The sequence below is a fragment of the Phalaenopsis equestris genome, unplaced genomic scaffold, assembly GCF_001263595.1.
Source record: "Phalaenopsis equestris unplaced genomic scaffold, ASM126359v1 Scaffold000032, whole genome shotgun sequence".
NCBI classification, from domain to species: Eukaryota; Viridiplantae; Streptophyta; class Magnoliopsida; order Asparagales; family Orchidaceae; genus Phalaenopsis; species Phalaenopsis equestris.
The window spans coordinates 930,117-954,811 of record NW_018164474.1 but is presented as its reverse complement, the minus strand read 5'-3'; the positions used below and the strand labels follow the sequence as shown (position 1 = coordinate 954,811).

General features: G+C 35.2%; 1 protein-coding gene across 3 annotated transcripts in view; it reads right to left on the bottom strand.

The window, feature by feature from the left end:
* The window catches only part of LOC110018703 (protein PELOTA 1), a 94,682-nt gene that overhangs the window by 62,723 nt on the left and 7,264 nt on the right, over positions 1 to 24,695 (bottom strand). For all 3 annotated transcript variants that reach the window (XR_002293376.1, XM_020716109.1, XM_020716111.1), the window contains exons 3-7: positions 22,437 to 22,512; positions 20,984 to 21,058; positions 20,842 to 20,898; positions 19,986 to 20,031; positions 18,832 to 18,907 (exon numbers count right to left, since the gene is read on the bottom strand). Coding sequence is in view for 2 of the 3 variants with exons in the window: in XM_020716109.1 (XP_020571768.1) it covers positions 18,832 to 18,907; positions 19,986 to 20,031; positions 20,842 to 20,898; positions 20,984 to 21,058; positions 22,437 to 22,512 (330 nt within the window). In the remaining variant the exon portion in view is untranslated. The remainder of the gene's footprint in view (positions 1 to 18,831; positions 18,908 to 19,985; positions 20,032 to 20,841; positions 20,899 to 20,983; positions 21,059 to 22,436; positions 22,513 to 24,695) is intronic.

Below are 24,695 nucleotides of genomic sequence, written 5' to 3'. Positions count from 1 at the left end.
GGAACTTGTCGGCAAATAAAACGGTTTCGCAGACCAAACGGACGTCATATCTTTCTTAGTTTATTTGATCGAGTCTCATCCTCAAGTCTTGTGTTTATCCCTCGGGATAGATATAGGATTTGAGGTAGCGTGCTCTTTCATTTAAACTATGAAAAATATGAGGTCAGTTTGATTTCATATTTTTTTTTCTAAAATTATATATATATACGTAAATTAAAAAGTCCTTCCGAAGCGGGCGACGGGATTTCGATTCCGGCGACCGACAGCTTCTTACGGGCGACCCCCAAACATTAACTTTTTCCCCTTTTAAGCGCCGACAAATCTTTGTAATCCTTCTTTTAAAATTAACGCGTAAGGAGAGCCACGAGCTGCTATTTCTATAATATATATATACACTCACAATCTCTATAGATTAGGAATATGTCTAATAGAAGAAAGATCCTAAAAATAAATCTCCTCTATGTATTCTATAATCAAACTTCTAATATCCAAGCTTCCTAATATATTATTTTTTATAGCACTCCACCCTCAAGCTGAAGCATAGAAATTTATCACTCTCAATAGATTTAGAAATATCTCTAATAGAGGAAAGATCCTGTAATTAAATCTCCTCCAATTAGATTACCTATAATCAAACTTTCTAATATAAAAGCTTCCTAATATATTACTTTCTATAACACTCCCCCCTCAAGCTAGAGCATATGAGTGACCCTAGTTCTATTAAGAGTCTTTGTGAAGATATTCCCTAGTTGTTCCACATTCTTTACATGAGATGTAGAATCAAATTTTGTTGAATATTTTCCCAAACAAAATGACAATTTATCTCAATGTGTTTAGTTTGTTCATGAAAGAAAAGATTTGAAGCAATATGAAATGCAGCTTGGTTAATACACCACAACATTGTTGAAACTATCATCTTAAAACCCACTTCGGCCAATAATTGGGAGACACATCAATTCACCTGAAGCTTGTCCCATAGCTCGACACTAAGATTCTGCACTGGATCGTGACACTACATTATGTTTTTTACTCTTCCATGAGACCACATTAACACCAGCAAAAATGCAATATCCAGTAATGGCACTCCGACCAATCTTGAAACTTGCCCAATTTGCATCAAAGAAACAATCAATATTTCCATGCTCATAATCTTGATATAAAATACATTGTCCAAGAGCAACCATGAGGTAACATAATATTCATTCCAAAAATGTCCAATGATGGACTGTGGGAGAAGACAAAAATTTGCAATTACATGACGAGTTACTGTGAGGTAGTTTAATTTTCCCACTAACTCCTGTACTGTTCAAGATCAATAAAAACTATCATTCTTGTAAGTTGTTGATTAAGAAACATCAGAGTACTATATGGTTTGACTCCTAATTTCTCTGTTTCTGCTAACAAATCCAATACATACTTTCGTTCAAATAGAAAGAAAACATTTTTGCTCCTTGATACCTCAATCCCCATGAAGTACTTCAAGGAACTAAAATCTTTAGTATTGAGCTGATTTTGAAGAAACGATTCAATGATAAGATTCCCTACGTGTCGCATACAGTAATAATAATGTCATCAACATATAGAATGATTCATGAAACAAATTTCTTATAGAATAGTGTGGTCACCTCTACTTTTCTACATCCCAAACAGTTCTACTGCTTGACTAAATTTTCCAAACTATAGGCTTTGCTTCAATCCAAATAAGCATTTCTGAAGATGACGTTCCTTCCCAGACTCCGACTGAGCAACAAACACAGAAGTTTCTCCATGTAGTCCTCTTCCAAAAGATCACCATACAGAAAAACAGTCTTCACGTCCAACTAGTGGAAGGGCCAATAATTCATTGCAGCCAAGGACAGAAGTAGACGAACTGGCTTAAACTAGTTACCAAAGAGAATATGTCCAAGTGGTCGATCCCATAAGTTTGTGATGCGGGGCCCGAGAGAGGACTGACTATTCCTCAAGGAAAGGGGGTTGTCGCCCCCTCCTTGCTCTCCCCTCATTTCCTTTGTCATCCTTTACTTTTTCATTCCTTTCCTTCTTTCCTTACTTTCCTTCCTAAAACTATACTATTTTAAAACCTTTTTTAAAACTGAAATCTAATTTTTAATCTTATTCCTAATTTTAAACCATTTCCTCAAATTTCAAATCTGATTTTATTCTCCTTCCTTATTTTAAAATTCTTCCCTAAAATCTGAAATCTTATTTTTATTCTCCTTCTTATTTTAGTGTTTCCTAATCGAGTCAAATCACTTTATAAATCCGAGTTGATGTGTATAGAGTGGGTCTTGTTTTTTATATAAATCAGGTTTTAGCTTTGGTATTTTTCCTTCAAGAGCTGTATCCGACGACGAGATAGTGCTCCGTTTATCCCTCCTCCGAAATGGTGATCGCCTCCATAGATCTGGGTGGTGCGCCAGCTGTAGCTCGACCTCGACGAGATATTTATCTATTCTCCACTCCTTAGAATTCCTCCCAGCACTTAACCGACCCACTTCCAACAGTCTACTTTGTTGTCCAGGCCTTTCCCATCGCTGTCAGCGCTTCCCTACTCGATATCCACACTCTAAAAGTGCTGACGAACCTTCCCCGCTTCTGCTCCACATTCCCAGCTTGCTACCCCACCTTCCAACCTACCTCACAGCCGCCCAACAAACCTTCCCGCCACCTTAACCTGCTACCTCCCTCCTTTAGTTCACCTTTCAAACCATGTCGGCCCCTCTCCCACACTCACACTTGTTGTTCCAAGCCACTGGATCCACTGGGCTAATCTCCATCGGCCTTGGGATACACTTTCGAGTTGTTGGTCTGTATCTTTGTGTTTGTTTATCATTTATTTCATGTTTTAAAGAGTTGTTGTAATCGATTTCAAATCCAATAAGAATATTTATGTTTATTTTATGGTTTGAATTTTCTTCTCCGGTATCATTTGGTATCAGAGCTAGCCCAATCCTAATCCCATTGTAGGGTTTCTAGCATCCGCTCCTATCAAATCCACCACAACAATTTTTTTTTCGTTTATTTTTTTCTCTTCTTTCTTTGTTCCTTCATTTTTTTCCTTCCACAAATCCCAAACCATCAAACATGCCTCCAAAAAGAAATATGATCGATCCTCCCCAGAAAGAGATACAGAAAGAACTCTGTCGCCTCCAACAAAGAATTGTAGAGATTGAAGAGATGACACGGGAAGAAGTTAACTTCAACTGAGATCTGGAGAGTCGAAGGGGAGAGATCTGGAAAGTCGTAGGAGAGAGAGAAGAGGATCTGAATCCCTTCCATAAAGATAATTTCCGTGATGAAGAAGATAGTGATACCATAGGTAATAAAAAACACAACGGAAACACAAATATTATTTCTGAATTCCAAATATATTACAAACACGATAAAGAAAAACAGGAAATAGACGACAAACAAACATGACAACACAAACAATAAAGGGCGTCCATAGGGGACGACGAGGACGAAGGCCACTCGATGACTGTTGGTGGCTGAGGAAAGAGGGTTGTGGCTGTAGGAAGGTGGCAGAAGGGATGGGAAGTCGCTGGAACAGCAAAACAACTTGGGGCGGCGATCCAAACATCAGCAGGTTGCAATTTGGGGTTGTTGGACAGTAGGACACAACAAAGCGAAGGCGATGTGTATTGCGTCAGTGAAGGTGGAGGGTTGGAACAGTGAGGGCAACGATGATGAGGTAAAATAAGGCGATGGGGTCGGCTATAACTGTAAAAAATAGTAGATCCTTATTTTGGTCGGTGGCAGCAAGGGCGGAGGCTTGAAATGTTGGGATACATAAATCCCTTGTTGTTCTGGACGATGACAGCAAAATAAGCTGATGGGGAGCGATGCGGGGAGCATAGAGAAGGGTTGAGGAAAGATAATCACCACCTCAGGAGAGAGATACAGCTGAAGAACCACTCAATCCCTCAGATATAGCCTTCGAAGGAAAAAACTTTAGGATAAACCTGAATTCAAATATCAAAACAACACCCCTCACACTATGCAGATCATCTCTTATTTATAAAGTGGCTAGACTTATTTTAGGTAATGAAAATAAGAAAGGAGAATAAAATATAATCAAGTTTTTAGATCTTAGAAAAGTAATTAAAATAAGAAGGAGAATAAAATATAGTCAGGAATTTAAATTTCTAGGAAAGAATTTAAAATAAAAGAAGAATAAAATATAATGATAATTTCATATTGTAGGAAAGGATTTAAAATAAGAATGTGTTACGAAGAAAGAATGAAAAGGGAGGAAAGGGGAGGAAAGGGAGGGAAAGGGGAGAAGAGAAGATGGAGGAAAAGGAAAAGAAGAGGAAACATGGCCCCCACCCCCCAAGAACCGGCCCCAATAGCCCCGCGTCAAATAGGTCGCGATGTTTCGGAATCCAATATCAGTAAAGGACTAAAGAGGAATACCAACATCCCTCCCACAGGAAAACTTTCTGAGAAGAGATATCATTTGGAGGGCACCAAGGCCACAAGATCAAGGTAGATGTGCCCGAGTTTGAGGGGGGCATGGATCCGGATGAATTTATTGACTGGCTACAAGAAGTGGAGCGGATCTTTGAATACAAAAAAGAGACCGAAGAGAGGTGGGTCGAATTAGTTTCTATCAAATTGAAGAAAATTGTCTCCCTAGGGTGGGAGAACGTACAGCAACAGAGGAGACAAGAAGGCAGCAATTAACAGATGAGAAAAGATGTAGAAAACCATACAAAAGTAATATCTTCCCCCCTATTACCGTCAAAACATATTTTTGAAACTCTACAATCTGCAGCAAGGAAACCTTTCAATAGAGGAATTCACAGCTCATTTCGACAGCTTACAGCAAAATTGCGACCTGATAGAGCCTGAGGAGAATACAATAGCCACATATCACGTGGAACTGAAGCCTAGTATTGGTAATGTGGTGCAGCTATAGTCGTACTGTACGCTCAGCGATGTCCAGACACTATCATTGAAAGTAGAAAGGCAACAGAAACAAAGCCGACAACCTCCACTGGCCAGCCACCCACCCACCCACAGTTGGAGACACTAGCGAGAGCACAACACAAAAAATTGAGAAAATTTGTTCGAATCTGGAGAAAGCCACCCCTAGTGACAAGAAGCCGACTACAATGCCTGCCAGAAAATGCTTCAAGTGCCACGGATTTGGGAAACTAGACTCCAGCTACCCAACGAGCAGATTTGTATCTTTTATAGGGCAGGGCACCATTGAAGAGGTTAGCAAGGAGCAGGAAGCTAAAGAATGGGGTGAGTATTAGCTTCCACTATATGGGGGAGAAACACTTGTCATTCGATGGATTCTGTAGGTCGAGGACATGAGGGATCCGCAGTAGCTTCGCCATAACAATTTCTACACCTGTTTCACAGTGAACGGAAAGGTATGCAGTCTTATCATCGATAGCAGTAGCAGTAAAAATGGGCATCGACCTAGATGGTAGAGAAACTGTGACCGGCAACTCAGATACATTCCCAGTAATATTCACTCAAATGGCTGAAGAAGAAAAATAGGGTCAACATCGACCAACAATGCCAAGTAGAGTTTTCAATAGGGAGCCAACTGCAAAATCAGGTATGGTGTAATGTGGTCCCCATGGACGCCTGCCACTCTCTTATGAAGACCGTGGAAATTTAACCGGAAGACTCAACACGATGGATTCAGAAACATGTATTCCTTTACCAAGGATGGCAAACACCTCATTCTACTTCCTTCGGCAGCTTCCGAGGAGACAGGAGCGCTTACCAGCAAAGTAGCGGTAGCGGGACCGGTTTTAGTGACAATAGATTCTCCACCACCATGGCCACCACCATGCAAGAGATTCCACTCCCAAGAGATTGGACCGAGAGAGAGGTATGCTCGCAAGTTTTTTGGGAGGCAATACAGTGGGATCCAGATGCTGCCCAACCTTGGGAGACTGACGCAGGGCTCGGGAGAGGCTCGACCGATCCTTAAGGAAAGGGGGTTGTCGCACCCTCCTTCCTCTTCTCTCATTTCCTTTTTTTCTTTCCTTTCTCTGTTTTCTTATTTTCCTTCCTAGCACTTTCCTATTTTAAAATTTTCCTAAAACTAAAATCTAAAATTTATTCTCCTTCCTAATTTTAAATCAATTCCTCAAATCTAAAATTCGATTTTATTTTCCTTCCTTTTTTTTAAAGTTTTTCCTAAAATTTGAAATCTAATTTTATTCTCCTTTTTTATTTTAATGTTTCCTAATTGGGTCAAATCTCTTTATACATAGGAGTTGATGTGTCCAGAGTTAGTAGCTTTGTTTTTTTATATCTGAAATTAGGTTTTCGTTTTGTATTTTCCCCTTTGAGGGTTATAACTGACTTTGAGGTAGTGTTTTGGTTGTCCCTCGTCTGAAGTGGTGATCGTTTACACGAGTCGGGTAGTGCTCCGACTGTAGCTCGACCCCGACGAGATATTTATTTATCCATTCACACTTCCTGTTGTTGTCCACCCTCATCCCAACCCTACAGCAGGCCACCCCAACTCTTCCCCAACAACCACCGGCAGCAGTACTCCCTCCAACCTACTGTCAACCTTCTCCCAGCAAGGCCACAACTCCCTATACTCCATCCCAACGCTCAGTCGACCTGCCCAGATTTCCTCCTAGCACCCAGCCGACCCACTCCCAGTAGTTTACCTTGCTGACCAAGCCTTTCCCAACGTTGTCAGTGCTTCCGCGCTCACTGTCCACCCTCTGAAAGTGTTGACGAGCCTTCCATGTTGCTGCCCCACCTTACAACCTACCTCCCAGCCACCCAACAAACATTTATGCCACCTTAACTTGTTTCCTCCCTCCTCGAGTTCACCTTCCAACCCCTGCCGGCCCCTCCACATTCACACTTGCTCTCCCAAGCCTCTGATCCACTGGGCCAACCTCCATCACACTTTGGATACACTTTCGAAGCGTTAGCTTTTGTCTTTGTATTTGTCATTTATTTCATGTTTTGAAGAATCGTAACTGATTTCAAATCCAATAATAATATTTGTGTTTTTTTTATGGTTTGGGTTCTCCTGTATCAATTTGGGCATAGCCCTTAGCAACCAACCAAGTTTGAAATGAGCTACAGATCCATCGAAATGAAACTTTACTACAAAGATCCACTTATAGCCAATAGTCTTCCTATCATTTATTTCATGTTTTGAAGAATCGTAACCGATTTCAAATCCAATAATAATATTTGTGTTTATTTTGTGGTTTGGGTTTTCTCCTGTATGAGTTTGGGCATAGCCCTTAGCAACCAATCGAGTTTTGAGATGAGCTATAGATCCATCAGAATGAATCTTTACTACAAAGATCCACTTATAGCCAATAGTCTTCCTGCCAAAAGATAGCTCAACTAGTTCCCAAGTTCCATTTTAAGTAATTGTGTTCATCTCATCAAGCATTGTTGCGCACCACCCAGAACATAATTAAGCTTGCTAAACAGAACTTGGAACCTCAACAGAGTCAAGAGAAGAAGCAACAAACGAGCGGGAATTGAAAGATAATTGATTATAACTAACAAAATAGTAAATGAGATAGGCACATTGATGTTTACCTCTTCAAAGAGAAACAGGAAAATCAAGGTCAATAGAAGGTGGATCCATTGAGGAAGATGATACTGGTATCGGATTGAGATCAGGGGAACGAGATCTTCTCGGGTGAACATTAGTGATAGGTGCTCTAGGCTGAGGCAATAGAGGTGGAGCCGAAGTAGGATCTAAACTTATGATGTGATACATTAGCAGCTCATCAGAATCTTGTGAGGATTTAGACACAGATGAGTTACAAAGAAAACAAGGTTTGTTCATGAAAGGTGACATTGGCAAAAAATATGTACTTGCTTAATATATGGGGAAAATATTGATACCCATTATGCAGTCAAGAAAATCCTAGAAAGACCACCTCAATGACTTAGGGTACGATTTAGAAACCCGTATATGAGGGTCACGAACAAAACAAGTCGCCCAAATAATGAGTGGTTCAATAGGAATAAGAAATTTTAGTTAGAAGTAACACTTGGTGGGATGTCTGGTTCTATAAAACAGTAGAAGACATCCAATTGATCAAAAAACAAGCGGTAGAAACTGCATCAGTCCAGAACTATTTATGCACATTCGTTTGAAACAAAAGAGCTCTAGTCGTGTCAAGAAGATATCAATTTTTCCTTTCAGCTATTCTATTTTGGGATGGAGTATCGACACAGAATGACTGGCGAAGCATCCTGTTTTATGATATATATTTTTGAATAAGTGTAAAAAATTATTCTTTGAAATTATCACTCCTCAGAATCTTAACCGAAACATTGAATTGAGTTATAATTTCAGCACAAAAAAATTGAAAATGTGACAATAACTCAATACGATATTTCATAAAGTAATGTCAAATCATACGATAAAAATCATCCACAAAACTGACAAAATATTGAAATTTATTAGATAAAAAAAGGCAAGATCCCTACACATCAGAATGAACCGACTCAAAACTATAAACGACAATTTTACTAACTTTGTGAATATAATGCAAACGATGGTGTTTAGCAAATTGATACGACTCACGGTCTAAGAATAATAACAGTTGAAATAGAGGGTATAATTTTTTCAACCTTAATAAGGATGGATATTTGAATCAACAATGGATCTCAAAAGGAGATGTTATGCTAGAACAGGCTACGGGTCGAGATACCTCATAACTCAAAACATATAGCACCCTCAATTCTAGTTCTTTACCAAAAATCTTCTTCGTCATAAGATCCTGAAATAGACAATGATCGAAAAAGAATAAGATATAACAATTAAGAGCACATGTAATTGTGCTAACAGAAATAAGAATAAAAGCAAAATGAGGTAAACGAAGAACAAAATTAGAGGCAATGTGAGTAATATTAATGGTGTCAAAGACAAGAATATTAAAGGTAGATTCATATGCTAAATTGATGGAATAAATGGTGGTTAAAGTAAAAAAGAGTTTTGGATTACCTGTCATGTGATATGTAGCACCAGAATCAATGACACATTGTGCGGAGAAGAAAAGAAGTGTCATTGTTACCTAACTCAGCAAGGATAGTGATAGATGGGGATTTCTTAGATGCTTCTTGAAATTTGATGAACTTGGTATATTCATCTACAAAGATCGAGAGTTTTTTACTCGGAGAGACCTCAGAAGTAGAGAAATGTGAGTTGGCTGTGATTTTAGAAACATTTTGGTTCTTTTTGAGCAATTTTTGACAAGTTCTCTTTTTATGGTCAGGTTCATGACAATAATAGCACATTACCTCAGACCCTTCAGAGGTCCACCTTAGTAAATGTCCTAAGATTGAGGTTTATTGATGTCTATATTTTTCTGACTAACAAAAGCACTAGATGGTTCTACGGGTGAGGCCCGAGAACTCGAGATATGCAGTACTCTAGTATAAGCTTCCCTCAGAGTATTACTTCCAAGGTCAGATAAGATCTGTGATTTAACACCTTCATATTGAGAGTTGAGACTAGCTAGAAAACTCATGATAGTCATTTGTTCTATATGAGTCTACTGAATTCAAACATCGGTACTAAAGGGCAATATCACGTTCAATTTTTCATACACACGCTCAAAGTGCATGTGACACGTGTTAAGTCGTTGATCCTGTTGTTCAGCACGATAGAATTCCTTAAATCAAATATTCAAGAAATATTATCCAAGAAAACACAAATGTCAATTCCTCCATCGCATTTTTAATGCAGTCGGAATGAGTAATATGATTGGATTGATCAGGTTCGATAGAATTTCATATTTTTATCAAAAGGTGAGTATCAACTCTCATTCACTCAAAATAATTCAACTCAGTCTCAACTAAAGGAATATCAATGAGGTGACTCTCTTGAGAATAATCCTTAAATTGGCTCACAGTTTTATTCAAGCAAAAATAATTAATGTCATTTAAAGTTTCCTATATAATATTAGCCACTCATGAAACCAAACATGTCACAAGATGTTTATGTTCGCCAACTATAATTGATGTCATTAAGTATTGAAGGACGAACTACCAAAGTAATTGGACACAAATAACTCCCCAACCCAATGTTCAATGATCACTGAAAAAAAAAAATTTGATCCTGACAATCTAAGGAAATAGAAGCAGATCGAGCAGAACACAACAATCAAGCAGAGCACAACAACTGACAACACAAACCAAGCAGAACATATAGGTTTCAACGATGACTTAATCTGGTCGATGCAGATAGGGCGGATGAAGCAAATGCAGAAGAAACTGAAAGCGAAGTCGATGCAGATGGCACCGTTCAAAACATAGAAACTCATCGGAAGCAGACATTGCCTTTGTAGTAAGCAGTCGAAATTATCAACCTAATTGCAGGAAGCAAACGATGTCATCGTAGGAAGTAGTCAAAAACGTTGACCTAAGTAGGCGAAGATGTCAGACGATAAAATCGCAGGACACTGACATCACTTCATAGGAAGCAAATGAAGCCGAAAGGAGAAGAAAACGTCACAGGACGCAAAGGAAGGCAAAGACGAACAATTCAACAAATCTCTAATATCATGTAATGGAGAAGACCTCCTACTTTCTTATTTCTATTAAAAACATATGTACATATATATATACACTCCCAGTCTCTATAAATTAGGAATATCACTAATAGAAGAAAGATTTTATAATTAGATCTCCTCTAATTAAGCTTCCTGTAATCAAACTTGCTAATATACAAACTTCCTAATACATTACATTCCATAACACAAACTAAACTAAATCCAATAAATAAGTTGATTTCAAACTGATTGAGCCATAATGCAACCATAAAATCAAGGTAAATCATTTAGAAAAAAATACAAACATGATTAATAACTTACATATTCACATAAAGTTCAGAATTTGCTTGAATTTGAAATTATATTTTCTAGTTGCAGCTCAAATCAAAAACACCAAATACATGGAATACTATATTTAGAGCGACAAAATCTACTTCTTTATAAGGTGTCTCATGATAAAAAACGAAGAAAAATATAACAAAATCAGCTCCCAAAATATAAATCAGTGCTTGACCAACTACAATCAAGTTATTTGTGCCTCATGATAAAGAAGAAGAAAAAGACACCTTAATGACTTAGGGTCCAGTTTAGAAACATGTGGAAGAGTGTCTCAAACAAAACAAATACACCCAAATAAATGTGGTTCAATGGGAAAGCGAGAGTTGGTTGGAATAAAATTTAGTAGAGTGTCTGATTCAATAAAGCAGTAGAAGGCATCAGATTGATCAAAAAACATGCAATAGACACTGCATCAACCCAAAACTGCTTTAATACATCAATTTGAAACAAAAGAGCTATGGCTGTCCCAAAAAGATGTTTATTTTTTCTTTGAGCTGCTCCATTTTGGGATGGAGTATTGACACAGGATGACCGGTAAAGCATCCCAATTTGGTGTCATGAATGTTGAAAAGGTCTAGAGAAATCTCCTTTAGCATTGTCACTTCTCATAATCTTAACATAAATATTGAATTGGATTTTAATTTCTAACACAAAATGATTGAAAATATGACAGCAACTCAGAAAGAGATTTCATAAAGTAAAATCAAGTCATATGAAAAAAAATCATCCACAAAAGGACCAAAATATCCAAATTCATTAGACAAAACAGGACAAGATCCTCATACATCAGAATAAACCAATTCAAAACTATGACTAACTTTATTATTAATTCTAAGAATAAAAGACAAACGAAGGTGTTTAATAAATTGATATAACTTATAATCTAAAGATGATAATTGTTGAAACCGAGGGTATAACTTTTATAGCATTGATAGTGATGGATGCCTTAATCAAAAATGGACATAAAATGGAGATAATGTGTTGAAATAGTCTATGGGTGGTGGTAGTTTGTTATCCAAAATGTATAGCCTCTCTTGTGATTCTCATCATTTACCAATAATCTTTTACGTCATAAGATCCTAAAAAAGACAATGAGCAGAGAAGAATAAGATACAACAGTTAAGAGCACGTGTAATTTTGCTAGCAAAGACAAAATTAAAAAAAAATGGAAGTAAAATAATGACAGACGTTAAAGATACTGTAAGTGCAAAATTAATGGGACCAAAATCAAGAACATTGACGTAGATCTATCAGTTAAGGTGAAAGAAAGTTGTTTATGAAAGGTGAAAGAAAGTTTTATATTACCAGTCATGTGATCTATGCACCATAATCGATAAATTATTGTTTGAAAAAGGAAAAAAGGCAAGTATTATTATTACCCAACTCAACAAAAGCGGTGATAAAGGAAAATTTCTTAGATACTTCCTAAAATTGGATGAATTTGGCATATTAATTTGCATAAATCGAGAGGGTGACTTTGAGAGGCCTCAGTACTAGCGACCATGTGACAATGCTCTAGAACACTTTTGATATTTCTTAAGTAACCTCTAACACATATTCCTCATATAACCAGATTCAGGGCACAAGTAGCAAATTACCATTAAGCCTTGATTTCCAGTGCTCAGAGTTCCAATTCCATAATTGCCCTGAGATTGAGATTTACGGATACATGTATTTTTCTAGCTAGCAAGAGCACTAGACGGCTCTACGAATAAAGCCTAAGAATTTGAAATAATATGCAACACTCTAGTATAGGCTTCCCTCAGAATAGTAAAGCCTAGATCATATAGGATTTGTGATTTGACACCTTCATTCTGCGAGTTAAAATGCATGTGATACATGTTAAGTACGACAACAATAAGCCTTTATTCCGGTAAACGGAGACAGCTACAAGAATAATTTTTCTCTATTGAGTGACATATTGTTATTTAATTATAATATATTAAGATTATTTTCTATACAATATGTTAAATATGTCCAAGTCTTTTTAGGCCTACCTCTCCCTTTCTTAACATAAGTCGAATCTAAAATATTTATTCTCCTAATTAGATCATCAGATGGTCAACATTTAATGTGACCAAACCATCTAAGGCGGGTCTCTCTAATCTTGTCGGCCACTGGAGCTACACTAACCTTTTACGAATAGATATATTTAGTATTTTGACTCTTAAGTATCAAGTCACTCATCCACCTAAGCATTCTAATCTCAGCAACACTTAAATTTATTTTATGCTGCTCTTTTAAAGGCCAACATTCTGTGTCATAAAGCATTGCAGGTCTCACCATCATCTTATAAAATTTTCCTTTAAGTCTAAGCAGTATTTTTCTATCAAAAAATAGGTCTGATGCATTTCTCCACTTTAACTAACCAGTCAATCTGAATTCTGCTAAAAACACCTCCATCTATATCATAATCACTTTGATTAATAGACTATCTAGAACGTTCACACCTTTGAATGATTTGATCATCCACAGTTCAAACCCTGTCGCTAGAGCTACTACTACTAAAATTGCATTCCATGTAGTCAATTTTAAATCTACTCAAACAAAGGTCATTACACTACAATGTAGACCTCCATAATTCAAGATTTTTCTGAACTCTTTCTCTAATCTTATCCACAAGAGGAATATCATCAGCGTAAAGCATACACCAAGGTACACCCTCCTGTAATGTCCAGTAAGAGCATCCATAACTAAAGCAAAAACATATGGGCTTAAAGTCGATCCCCGATGTAATCTAGCTGAAATAGGAAAATACTTGGTCAATCCTCCTTCTATTCGACCACAAGTAACGGCTCTACTATACATATCTTTAATGACTTGAATATAAGTCATATCAAACCTTTCTTTTCAAGAACTCTCCCAAGAACTTGTCTTGAGATCTTAGTGCAAGCTTTTTCTAAATCAATAAAAATCATGTGTCGATCCTCCTTATATTTTTTTTTGTTTTGTACTTCTCCATCAAACCTCTCAATAAATGTATACCCCGGTATAAATCCAAAATAATTATGAGAAATCTTTGTATCATATCTTAATCTATGTTCAATTACCCTCTCCCATAATTTTAAAGTATAACACATTAACATAATTCATCTATAATTTGCAAACTAATGTGCATCATCTTCATTCTTAAAAATAAGGACCAAAATACTCTTCCTCCACTCCTCTGATATCTTATAACTTTTTAAAATAATATTAAACAGTTTAGTAAGCCAAGAAACTCCCAAATCTCCTAGATATTTTACACTTCAATTGGGATATCATCAAATCCTAAGATTTTTCCACTACTAGTTTTTTTTTTAATCTTTTCAACTTTCTTTTTCCTAATGCGGAGGTAAAAATAAAAAATTTTATTATTATTAAGGATAATAAGATAATTAACGTCAATCATATTTTCAAAAACATCATTAAAAAGTTTATCAAAATAGCTAACCCACATATGTTGAATATCATCACCTAAGAAAAATATTTTTTGATTTTCATCTTTAATATACTTGAATTAAATTTTTATTTTTCTTCTCTTTGTTTGACTAGTTTATACATATATTTCTCACGTTCTTTAGTACTAATTTATTATAAAGATTATTAAAAACAGAATTTTTAGCATCACTAATTATTCTCTTAGACTCTCTACGGGTCACCTTATATTTTTTTTTAATTCTCTAAGCTTGTACATACACAATTTATCATATTTTACTTGGCTTGCACATTATATTCCACCACCAACTATTTTTATTTAATTAAACTTTTCATTTTGATTCTTCAAGTACATCTTTTGTCATTTATTTAATATTATTTATTATTTTATCCCACATAAAATTAGCTTCTTCATAAACATACTAAATCTTTAAATCTTGATGTTTACTTAAAAAAATGATTTTAAATTTAACTTTTAGGTGCACTAACTAATTCTATGACAATATTTCATTGTATTCTTTATCTTACAACTCTTTATTTCAAAGTCTAGAATTAATAATCAATGTTGAATACTTCAATTTTCACTTGAAATGACTTTAAATATTTACATTCTCGACGATCTTTTTTTCTCAAAGAAAATAATCATTTTATATTTTATTAGATCAATTCTTATAAGTAATAATACGCTCATCTCTTTTCTTAAAAAAAAGTCTTAGCAATAACAAAAGCATAAGTTAAAGCAAAATTTATGAATTTACTTCTTCATTAATCACTTCAAAATTGTAGCCACCATGAATATTTCTAAAATCTTGCCAATCTACCAACAGTTCCATTTAAATTTCCTCTGATAAAAATTCTTTCATCAAGAGGTATCATTTTTATTAATTCTTATAGGTTATTAAAAATTTCTTTCAAACCTATATTTAAACCTACTTGAGGAGCATAAGCACTTATAATAGTAAAAATCTTAACATCAACAATAATTTTTAAGGCTATAATTCTATTTCCAATTTTATTAATTTTAACAATATTATCTTTCAAGCTCTTATCTATAATTAATCTACACCGTTTCTAGTATGAATCCTATCCGAAAATCCAAGTTTAGAACCTAAGCTTTCAATCTCCATAACATTTTCTCCAAGCCATTTAGTTTATTGAATGTATACGATATTTATCTTCCTATGAACCAAAATATCTACTAATTCTATTAATTTACCTGTAAGAGTATCAATATTCCAAGTTTTTATCCTAATATTAGTTTCATGGACTAACTTTTTTGTCTGCATCCATCCATAATGTGGGAACCCCTGCTTATTTTACACTAAACCCGGACGTCGGTATAGCGTACTTAGGTCATACAGTGCATCGCTTCCAGAGGATGCCCTAGCATTTACACAATGATTTACAGAATTTATTTCATGATTTTTCAACAAAAATTTTACAATGATTTTCGGCTGCCTAACGTAACCCTCTACTTTTCGCATCTTTGGCTTGGGACCCAACAATGGCATTGTTATATAACATGTGATATGTCTTAAGGGATTGATCATATTGTTCAGTGACATTGTGACTGTGTTAAAGAAGTAATAGAGGAATTGACGTTTGTATTTTCTACGTCATAAGATCCTGAAATAGACAATGATCGAAAAACAGAGAAAGGAAAGAAACATTTTGCTCTCCCTCAGGGCAATTATGGAAAGATGGGCCAGATTGATCAAGTTCGATAAAGTTCCATATTTGTATCAAAAGATGGTCATCACCTCTCATCTACTCGAAGCAAGTACAATCGGTCTAAATTGGGGGACTCTCAGTAAGGTTTTTCACTTGAGAGATATTTCTTAAGTAGAGTCTCGTCGTTTTATTTCAATTAAAATAATTGATGTCATTTAACTTTCTATCTGTAGTTTTAGCCACTGCTGAGACGAAACTTGTCGCAATGTGTTTTTTCTTTCACGGCCATAATTATCACCAATTATTCAAGGAGAAAGAATCTCGATGAAGTCAAACTTCAGGTTCAACAAAATTCTGAGCTTGACCGTGCTAGAATGGCCCAAGCGTATAACAAGTTAGTTCAGCCTAGAACCTTTCAAGCTGGAGACCTTGTTCTTGTTTTTCGGCGGCCCATCATGGCACATCACCGTAAAGGCAGCAAGTTTGAGCCAACTTGGGAAGGCCCTTTTGCAGTTGAACAAGCTTACGAAGGAGGATCATAACAGCTTGTTGACTCCGAAGGAGGCCATCCCATCCGTAGTAGGAGTCTCTTTTCAAGATAGTTATCTACTTATCTTATCTTTGTTAAGACTGTAATATTTGAAAATCACCCAACCTTTCTTTGTTGTACTTTGGCCATCCTAACGCCTTCTGCTTACCCATTTTCAAGACTTCTACTTGAAAACCGACTTTCGAAAGACTTGAGATTTTCTCGTGTGACAATACGAAAAAACTGAATTGATGAGATGACTGCCGACTGTCAGAGATGAACAACACCAAGTTGTAGGAGACAAATAACTCGACAGGGGTTCAAAGTTTGTTGAAAATAAAACATACACAATTAAGCTAATAAAGTCCACAAAACCAAACAGCATGAAGGTGAATCTAGAAAAATCAGGTCATATGATGAACTCAGGCCAACTGCACAGACTTGTCGAACGAAGAAGTTGATTGGCGAAATGGCGCAGTCAAACGTGCATACAATGAGCCCGCTAGATCATCCTACAAAGAATCAAAGTTGGACGACGCAGATTCAAACACACAAAGGAGGTCAACAAGACTGACGAGTGATCCAGTTGAAGCACTCAACAGCGTCGATCAACGCAAACAAACAAAGGATGCAAACCAGCATTTCAATCGAAGGAGGACAATGAAACATACCCTAATTATGTCAAAGCCGAGCCTAGAGCTCTGATACCATGTGAAGGGAGCTTCAATTTCTATTATTCCTAAATCGAAAGCATATGATACATATTTATATACACACATATCTCTATAGATTATGAATATTTATAATATAAAGAGATACTATAATCAGATCTCTTCTAATTAGGTTACCTAATATCAAGCTCCTAACATACAACAATTAAATTTAATATTTTCCATAACATAGGTTAATATTCAAGTCATGCAAAATTACCTTTATTTAAAAAAAATGTTTGTCCGTATGAAAGATTGCTAAATATAACTCAAGTGGGTTTACCAATTCACAAAAGGAAACTTTATGAAAATTAATCAATATATACTTTAGTTTTTCTTCATATTTCCCCACTTTTGAAAATTTTAATAGAATCATTATTAGAAAGCATATAAATATTTTTATTATTACACTTGCATGCATAATATCCAATTGCATTATACATTCTTCCCATGCATGATTTGCATGAAATATTTTATGGAAAGCTTTCTATTAACTAAAAAAAAAAAGTTTACTGAAGATGCTAACACAATGTGGAATTCAAGCGAAGAAAAAATAATGGTTCATCTAAATTCTGAAAGACTTGTTACAAAAGCCACAGGAAATTTAACTAATAGAAAAATAGTATTGTAGAAATTTATAAAATGAATTCAGGGAAACGTTTCCTGATTGAAAATCCAGAAAAAAAATGTTATTAATCGGGTTTAAAATGCATGCAATCTGCACTTTTCAAGAAACATCAAACAATGCCTATAAATTTCTCTTTTTTTAATTTATTTTCTCCTTTTGATTCCGCATCCAATCAACCACAAGTCCAATACATTCCTACTAATATTATTCCTGAGGTTATCATTAGTAATGATGAATATCAAATGTATACAGGTGGAAAGACAGGTCTGCAAGTAATGATTTATTAATATTTCTTTAGGAAGATTGAAAAAAATTAGCTCCCAAAACAGAAAACAAAATGAAAAGAATGTAATAAATATAACCACAAATTAAATATTTCCTGAAAAAGGTTTAAGAAAATATATTAAAACTATGATAATCCAATACACTAAATATAAATTGCATTCTCAAGTGCAAGTAGAAAAAAAAAGGGAACAAATGAAAAAACAATGTTAGAATATCAGTTAATTTTATAGTACCCTTTTTTGTTTTTATTTTTTTGATGGTGAATGATAAATCGCAAAGTGTGTTTCAAACGTTTAGCAAGACAAACAAATTTCTCCAACAGTGGGCTGCAGATCCTTTCATAGTTCACAGAACGCTGACTAAGAAAAGGCACTAATGTCTTGCTTTTTAAAATGAATCACACTAGGAAGTTATAAAATGCTTATGCTGTGCCTCACAGCAACTAAGTACATAGAACATCATTGCATCAATAGGTGTGGTTCTTTAGCAAAGCAAAACCTCATTATCACATGTCATGTTACAATTTAAAGATATTATTTCTAATGCAAACCAACAATGATACAAGCATCAAACAATATGAAAAAATTGTGATACTTGGCGTAACATTAACAGATAAATATTTAAAGTTCTAAAAGCCGTATAATTTTTTGAAATTTTCCCTCGTGCAAACATCTTAAAAAGCTAATTGTTTAACTCATCATGTATATCAAAAATGATATAAGATTCAAATACCTCCTTCCAATTAGAAACATATGAGCCAAACCTTCTTGCATCAAAAGAACAGCCAGGTCAGCACTTGCAGCAGGATCTGCAATGCAGTTCCATGATATCAAATTACTATTTCAATGCCTAGATAAGATAATGAGGGGCTTTATAATTTTCAATAAATATAGTAAAAAGAAATAATATAGTAAAAAGAAATATGAGAGAGAGAGAGAGACAGACAGAGAGAGAGAGACAGACAGAGAGAGACTCCAGGACTACAATCCAACCAACAAATAAAATGTGCATTTCGCTTCCCATTGGACATTGATCTCAGAGGATTTAATATTGAAATCAAAATTGTACGTCCTGACCCAGAACATTGTAATGACAGGGACCAAAACTTATGAAACAGTATAAATATTTTAGGGGATTCAAGGATGGGAATGAGCTTAATATTTATTCATTCTTTTTAATTTTGATCATTTTCAAATTAAAAGTCGGAACATAAAAACTGTTTTTAATCAAAATTTAGGTAAAGAGCAATGCCAGTAGGAGGCACAATATTGTGACCTATCAAAACCATTCTTAAATGCATATTTGAAATAAAATAAACAAGTTTGTTGGAGGCTTCAACAAATTTCTGTCATATATGGCTTCATATAAGAAATCAAGTTCGTATGTCCGGATTTGTACTTTTAGAGCTTTAAGAACAAATTTTCCATTGTCATAGAAAGAAATAAAGGTAAGAACAAGGTCTCCCTTAAGACCTTGAGTGCGCCAAAGCACACACAACAACGAAAGCCAACTTTGCAGTATTTCCATGCATAGCCTACCGCAAATACTTTGTAACTTTCAATATTAATCGGCGACAGTTTACCCCTTTGAATAATAGCAAAGCAATAATGTGTTGCTATCATTTATTATTTTAATATTAATTGTTGGTATCATATCCCTTGGAACAACAGTAAAGCGATAATGTGTTGTTATCGTTTACCTATTATTGTTAGAAATTATATGTTATGAGTTGCGGACAAAAATAAAAAACCTACACAACGATAATTGAGAGAATTTATAGGTTACAAAAAAAAGGAAAAAAAACTGCAATCAACATGAAAATTAAGAACATCAAGTAGCAATATTAGCAATGGAAATAATGGAAAATTTATTCTGAGAGCATATACCACAGGCTTGGTGAAGTATATCGAGTGAAAATGAATCCCATATATCCTGCAAGAATAAATCAGCAAATAAACTTTTGGTAACACATGTAATGCAGCAACACTTCATAAGACAGGAGAAAATCTTTCTATCTGTATCATGGGCAAAAAAACAAAATCGAATATATGGCTCTAAGTCCATCCTCGTTGGCATTAGAACCAAGAGATTTGAAGAATGAAAAGGACAAAACCAATAAATAGTTTATCAGTAGCCGTCGAGCTTCAACTGCAAATCGCAAAATGGTGTTATGGCCTGATAAGCGCTTAATCAGCACAGTCACTAACTTAAACAATAACAAAATGAAGTTCAACTATGTTTTGAAGACAACATTCCTCAATCCTACCCTCATGATCAAGTGACCAGACTTCCATTTAAAAAACTTCTCAGAAATGCTGGAAGCACAGTAAGTTTAAAAATTAAGAATCAAAAAGAGAAAATTGTCAAAATGGTCCCTCGACATTCAATAGAGGTTAATTAGGTCCCGCAGTCATGGAAGCTAAAAATAGTCATTTTTGGAACTATTTTAGCTCATATTAAAAGAGTCTGACAGCTAATTTGGCAATTTTATAGACTCTAGGACTAAAATGGCTCCATGTAAATAGTCAACCAACTGTTTTGGCGCTTGAATCTAAAACCATGTAATTTGAGATTCGAAGAATACACCAAGTTCAAAAAAAAAAAACATAGAACAAAGAGCACCAAATTCTAATTGATATGCAGCCACGTTATTAATATGGAGATGCATAATACGATGTATATATTGTAAAAGTGTTCTTTGGAAGGAAGACAAGAAATAAATTCAAGGGTTTCCAAGCATACCTTCCTTAGCACAAATGGCCTATGTAGTTCAACTTCAAGTGTATGAAATTGGCCTATCTGGATAAATTGAAAGTCAGAAGCAGTATTACTGTCCACCGTCAAAGATAAGATGAGACATAATTCCATCATGATGAAAACTGACCTTCACATGTTCATTCTGCAAGATGTTCTTGCCACGTATCCGCAAGATCGAACCCTCCTTATTGTAATCTACACTCTAAGAGATAACACAAAGAAACAAATCAAATCATTCAAATAGGCAATGCACAGCCTTTCAGAAACACTGCTTAGTTAGTGGCAGAAAGTTTGCATGCATAACGTAATAGCAAAATGCTGTTATGTATTTGTACCTCGCACTGTTGACGACTCTCATAACTCAGTTAACTTTTAAATTCCCTAAACACCCATTCTTTTTATATTAAGACCTACCTTAACATCTCACCTTCTTTCTTCAATCATATTAACGTAAAAGCAAAACGCTGTTATGTATTTGTACCACGCACTTTTGAGGACTCTCGTAACTCAGTTAACTTTTAAATTCCCTAAACACCCATTCTTTTTATATTAAGACCTACCATAACATCTCGCCTTCTTTCTTCAATCATATTTACCCAATCCCCAACCCCGGATATCAGTGACATATAAGGGGTAAACAAACCAATAAGAGCTAACATTCACTGAATATAATGTTTAACATTTTCAACAGAATTAGGTTAGTTATATACAATCTGATCTTCTATGAGCACAAAAAAAACATAGTCAACATCTAACTTATGATTCCTCCATTTTTTTTGGGAATCATAAGATGTGACCTAGTACAGTTAATGGCATAATGGAAAATGTCGAGAATTTATAGAGAATTTACAAAATCAGACCAATTCTTTTTTCAAAAAGAAGAGAGAATTTATAGACAATTTTTTTAGCGTCCATAAGTTATTTGCATAATGCCAAATGTCGAGCAACTTAAAGCCATTAATAGAGCTGCTGAGTTCCAGATAGCCAATGGCTAAACCAGGCTACACATGAAAAAGATAACAGGGTCAAAGTTCAAGGCAACCAGGCTGCAAATGCTCTGAAAATTCGTTAATAAATTAATACATTCATAGAAAAACCTGATGTCGAAGGACTGGGATGAAAGAAGAAGAAAAAGTTTAAGCAAAAGGAAGTAAGCTTACTCAGAACAATATAATTTTCTAATTAGAGAATTAATAGAGCAGTGAAAGACATCAAACAAAATATATTATAAATTTAGACAAGGACTAACAGCACGTAACTAACAGCAGGTATCAGAGACAAATGAAATGAAATAATTGTACTGGTGCTTCATACACGTTTGAAGCAGCTCATCAAAGATAAAAAATTTTGAGAGTAAAACAAAGATTTGAAAATTTTAAGAGAAAAATATGAGGTTGCAGCAAAGAGGGAACATATTTGGTTATAAAAAACATTACAGAAACGTTACATGCATACACTAAATTAGCGGAATAGGATATTGTAGTCATGGCAATAAAGACTGCTGCTCCAACTTCAAGAAACTAATGGAAATCATAAAAGATGGCCACAAATTTATAAGCTTAGAAACCTTATGAATATACCTCAACATTAATTTCCAGCTTTAACTTCACACGTTCAGAATCTCTTCCGCCGGATGCCAGCTCTCTGACAACTTTCCTATAACAAAAAGAAGATTATAAAATGTAATGATTCTCCAAATAAATTGGACAGATATTACTTGGTGTCATCTAGCCAAGTTTTCTCAAACTGATGGCCTCACAAAATTTAAGAAACTTCATTTTAAATAAATAAATAAAGCAAATTAAGGAAATAGTTGAGGTAGAACATTAAAACAAAATGCGATCCCCTTACTAGCAATAGCCTGAGAAGGAACTTAAGTCCTCAATCTTAACCCGCACTGCATAGAGGCTATTTTGTTTAATTCAAATATGTGACTTACAAATATCAATCCATGCAACTAAACCTGTGTGTGCTTTAAGCGGTATAAGTAAATGTGTGTGTACGTGTGTGTACACACACACACACACAGTGTACGAGATCAAATGAGAAGAACTTGGTCCAATCAAATGACCTAAGCGCTTAGTTCAATAGGCATTGTTTTCAATTATCGGGCATAGGATGCAATATTACCGTGATTGATTTCCATCAGTAAGTCCATAGAACATAAGATGTCAAGTTACAAATTTTATCATTGATGTATTATATAGTGTGCAAAAGACTACTTCAACATTATAATTTAAATTTTTCTGAATTATACAATATTAAACACACAAGAAATTACGATTGATTCAGAAAAAAACAATCCTTTATCTCAAGATAAAGAAATTGCGATTATTTAATTTACAGCCATCCATTATTATGGGATTAATAAAAAATGAGGAAAATATCATAAATCTTAATATTAACGTTGCAGAATTTTATTAGACGAAGAACAACTTTGGTGGTGCATGTTTTACACTACATTCCTATCACTAAGGCGTTATTTGATTTGTTGAAAATGAAATGCAATATAAAAGGTTTGCAGAGTGATATGATTACAAATATATTTGAAAAACTTTATAGTTATTTGATTCACAATAAAAAAATGTAGGATTTTTTTTTTCTTTTCATTTGAAGTTGATTGAAAATAATGTATTTCAAAATATATTTTTTTGTCCAGTGGGTGTCGGCAGAGGCAGAGACAGCGGCACAGGCGGGCGAGGACGAGTGGCGGTGGCTTACCTATAGCATTTCACATGAATGGTGTAATTTAAATTCAGTCAAATCGATCGAATTCAAAATTCAACCAAAATGAACAACGGTGTAAATCTCAATTTCATTTATACTTTATATTTATAATTTTTCATACCAAACACATAATTTTCTCAAATCACTACAAAAGAATTGCAGTACACTACAAATTCAGTCAACCAAACAGCCACTAAAAAATCTAGCACCAAATGCTATGTGAAAACTAACAAATGTCTATTAAAAGTAAGCATCAAGAAAAATTCAAATTTGATGAGAATATTTAGATGCGCGGAAAAAAAACCTAAATTATTATAACCCTTATCATATTGATGTTCCTGAAGAAATAAAGAATAACCATTTTGATACCATAGTTAACCACACAACAACGAGAAATGCAAATTTTATAACTTAAATCAAATGAGTACCAACAAATACATGAAAATAAAAAATAACAATAAGCACGACACATAAACTGAAACTAGGATTAGGTTTGGGGTTGGTGGTGATTAAATTTGGAGGTGGGAAGGGGTGGAGAGTGCTGGAATGAGTATATGGGGGTGCTGGTGTGAGGCAGCAGCACTACAAAGAGGGTGTTGGGTTGTGGTTTAGGGGAATGCAGCAATTATGGAGGGGATGGACTACAAAAAGGCGGCAAGTAGCCTGTCCTCAAGATGACGACAGCGAGGAGGGTTGGTGGCAAGTAACAGCAAATTACGGTGGAGAAGTGGTAAACGGTTGCAGGAAAACAGTAAAGTGGTTGTTTTTTTATGATTGCAGTAAATACTATGACAGTGGCGGCGGAGGAAAGATTGTGGAGGAGTGGGAAGGTCAAGAATAATCACCAACTTGGATGAGATACAATTGAAGCATCACTTATCGTCGAATACAACCCTAAAAAAAAACTGGACATTGACGGTTGTCCTAACAAAAAACGTGAAACATGGCCCTTAACACGACAAAGCAACATATATATAGTACTACATAACAAAAAAGGAGCCCACTCCTATTGGGCAGTAGCCCTAGACCACAAAGAGGGCTAGTAGAGCCCTCCTTTCTACCCTGTTGAACCAATTTAGTTGCCCAGATGGTCCAGCATTCAATTCATAGCA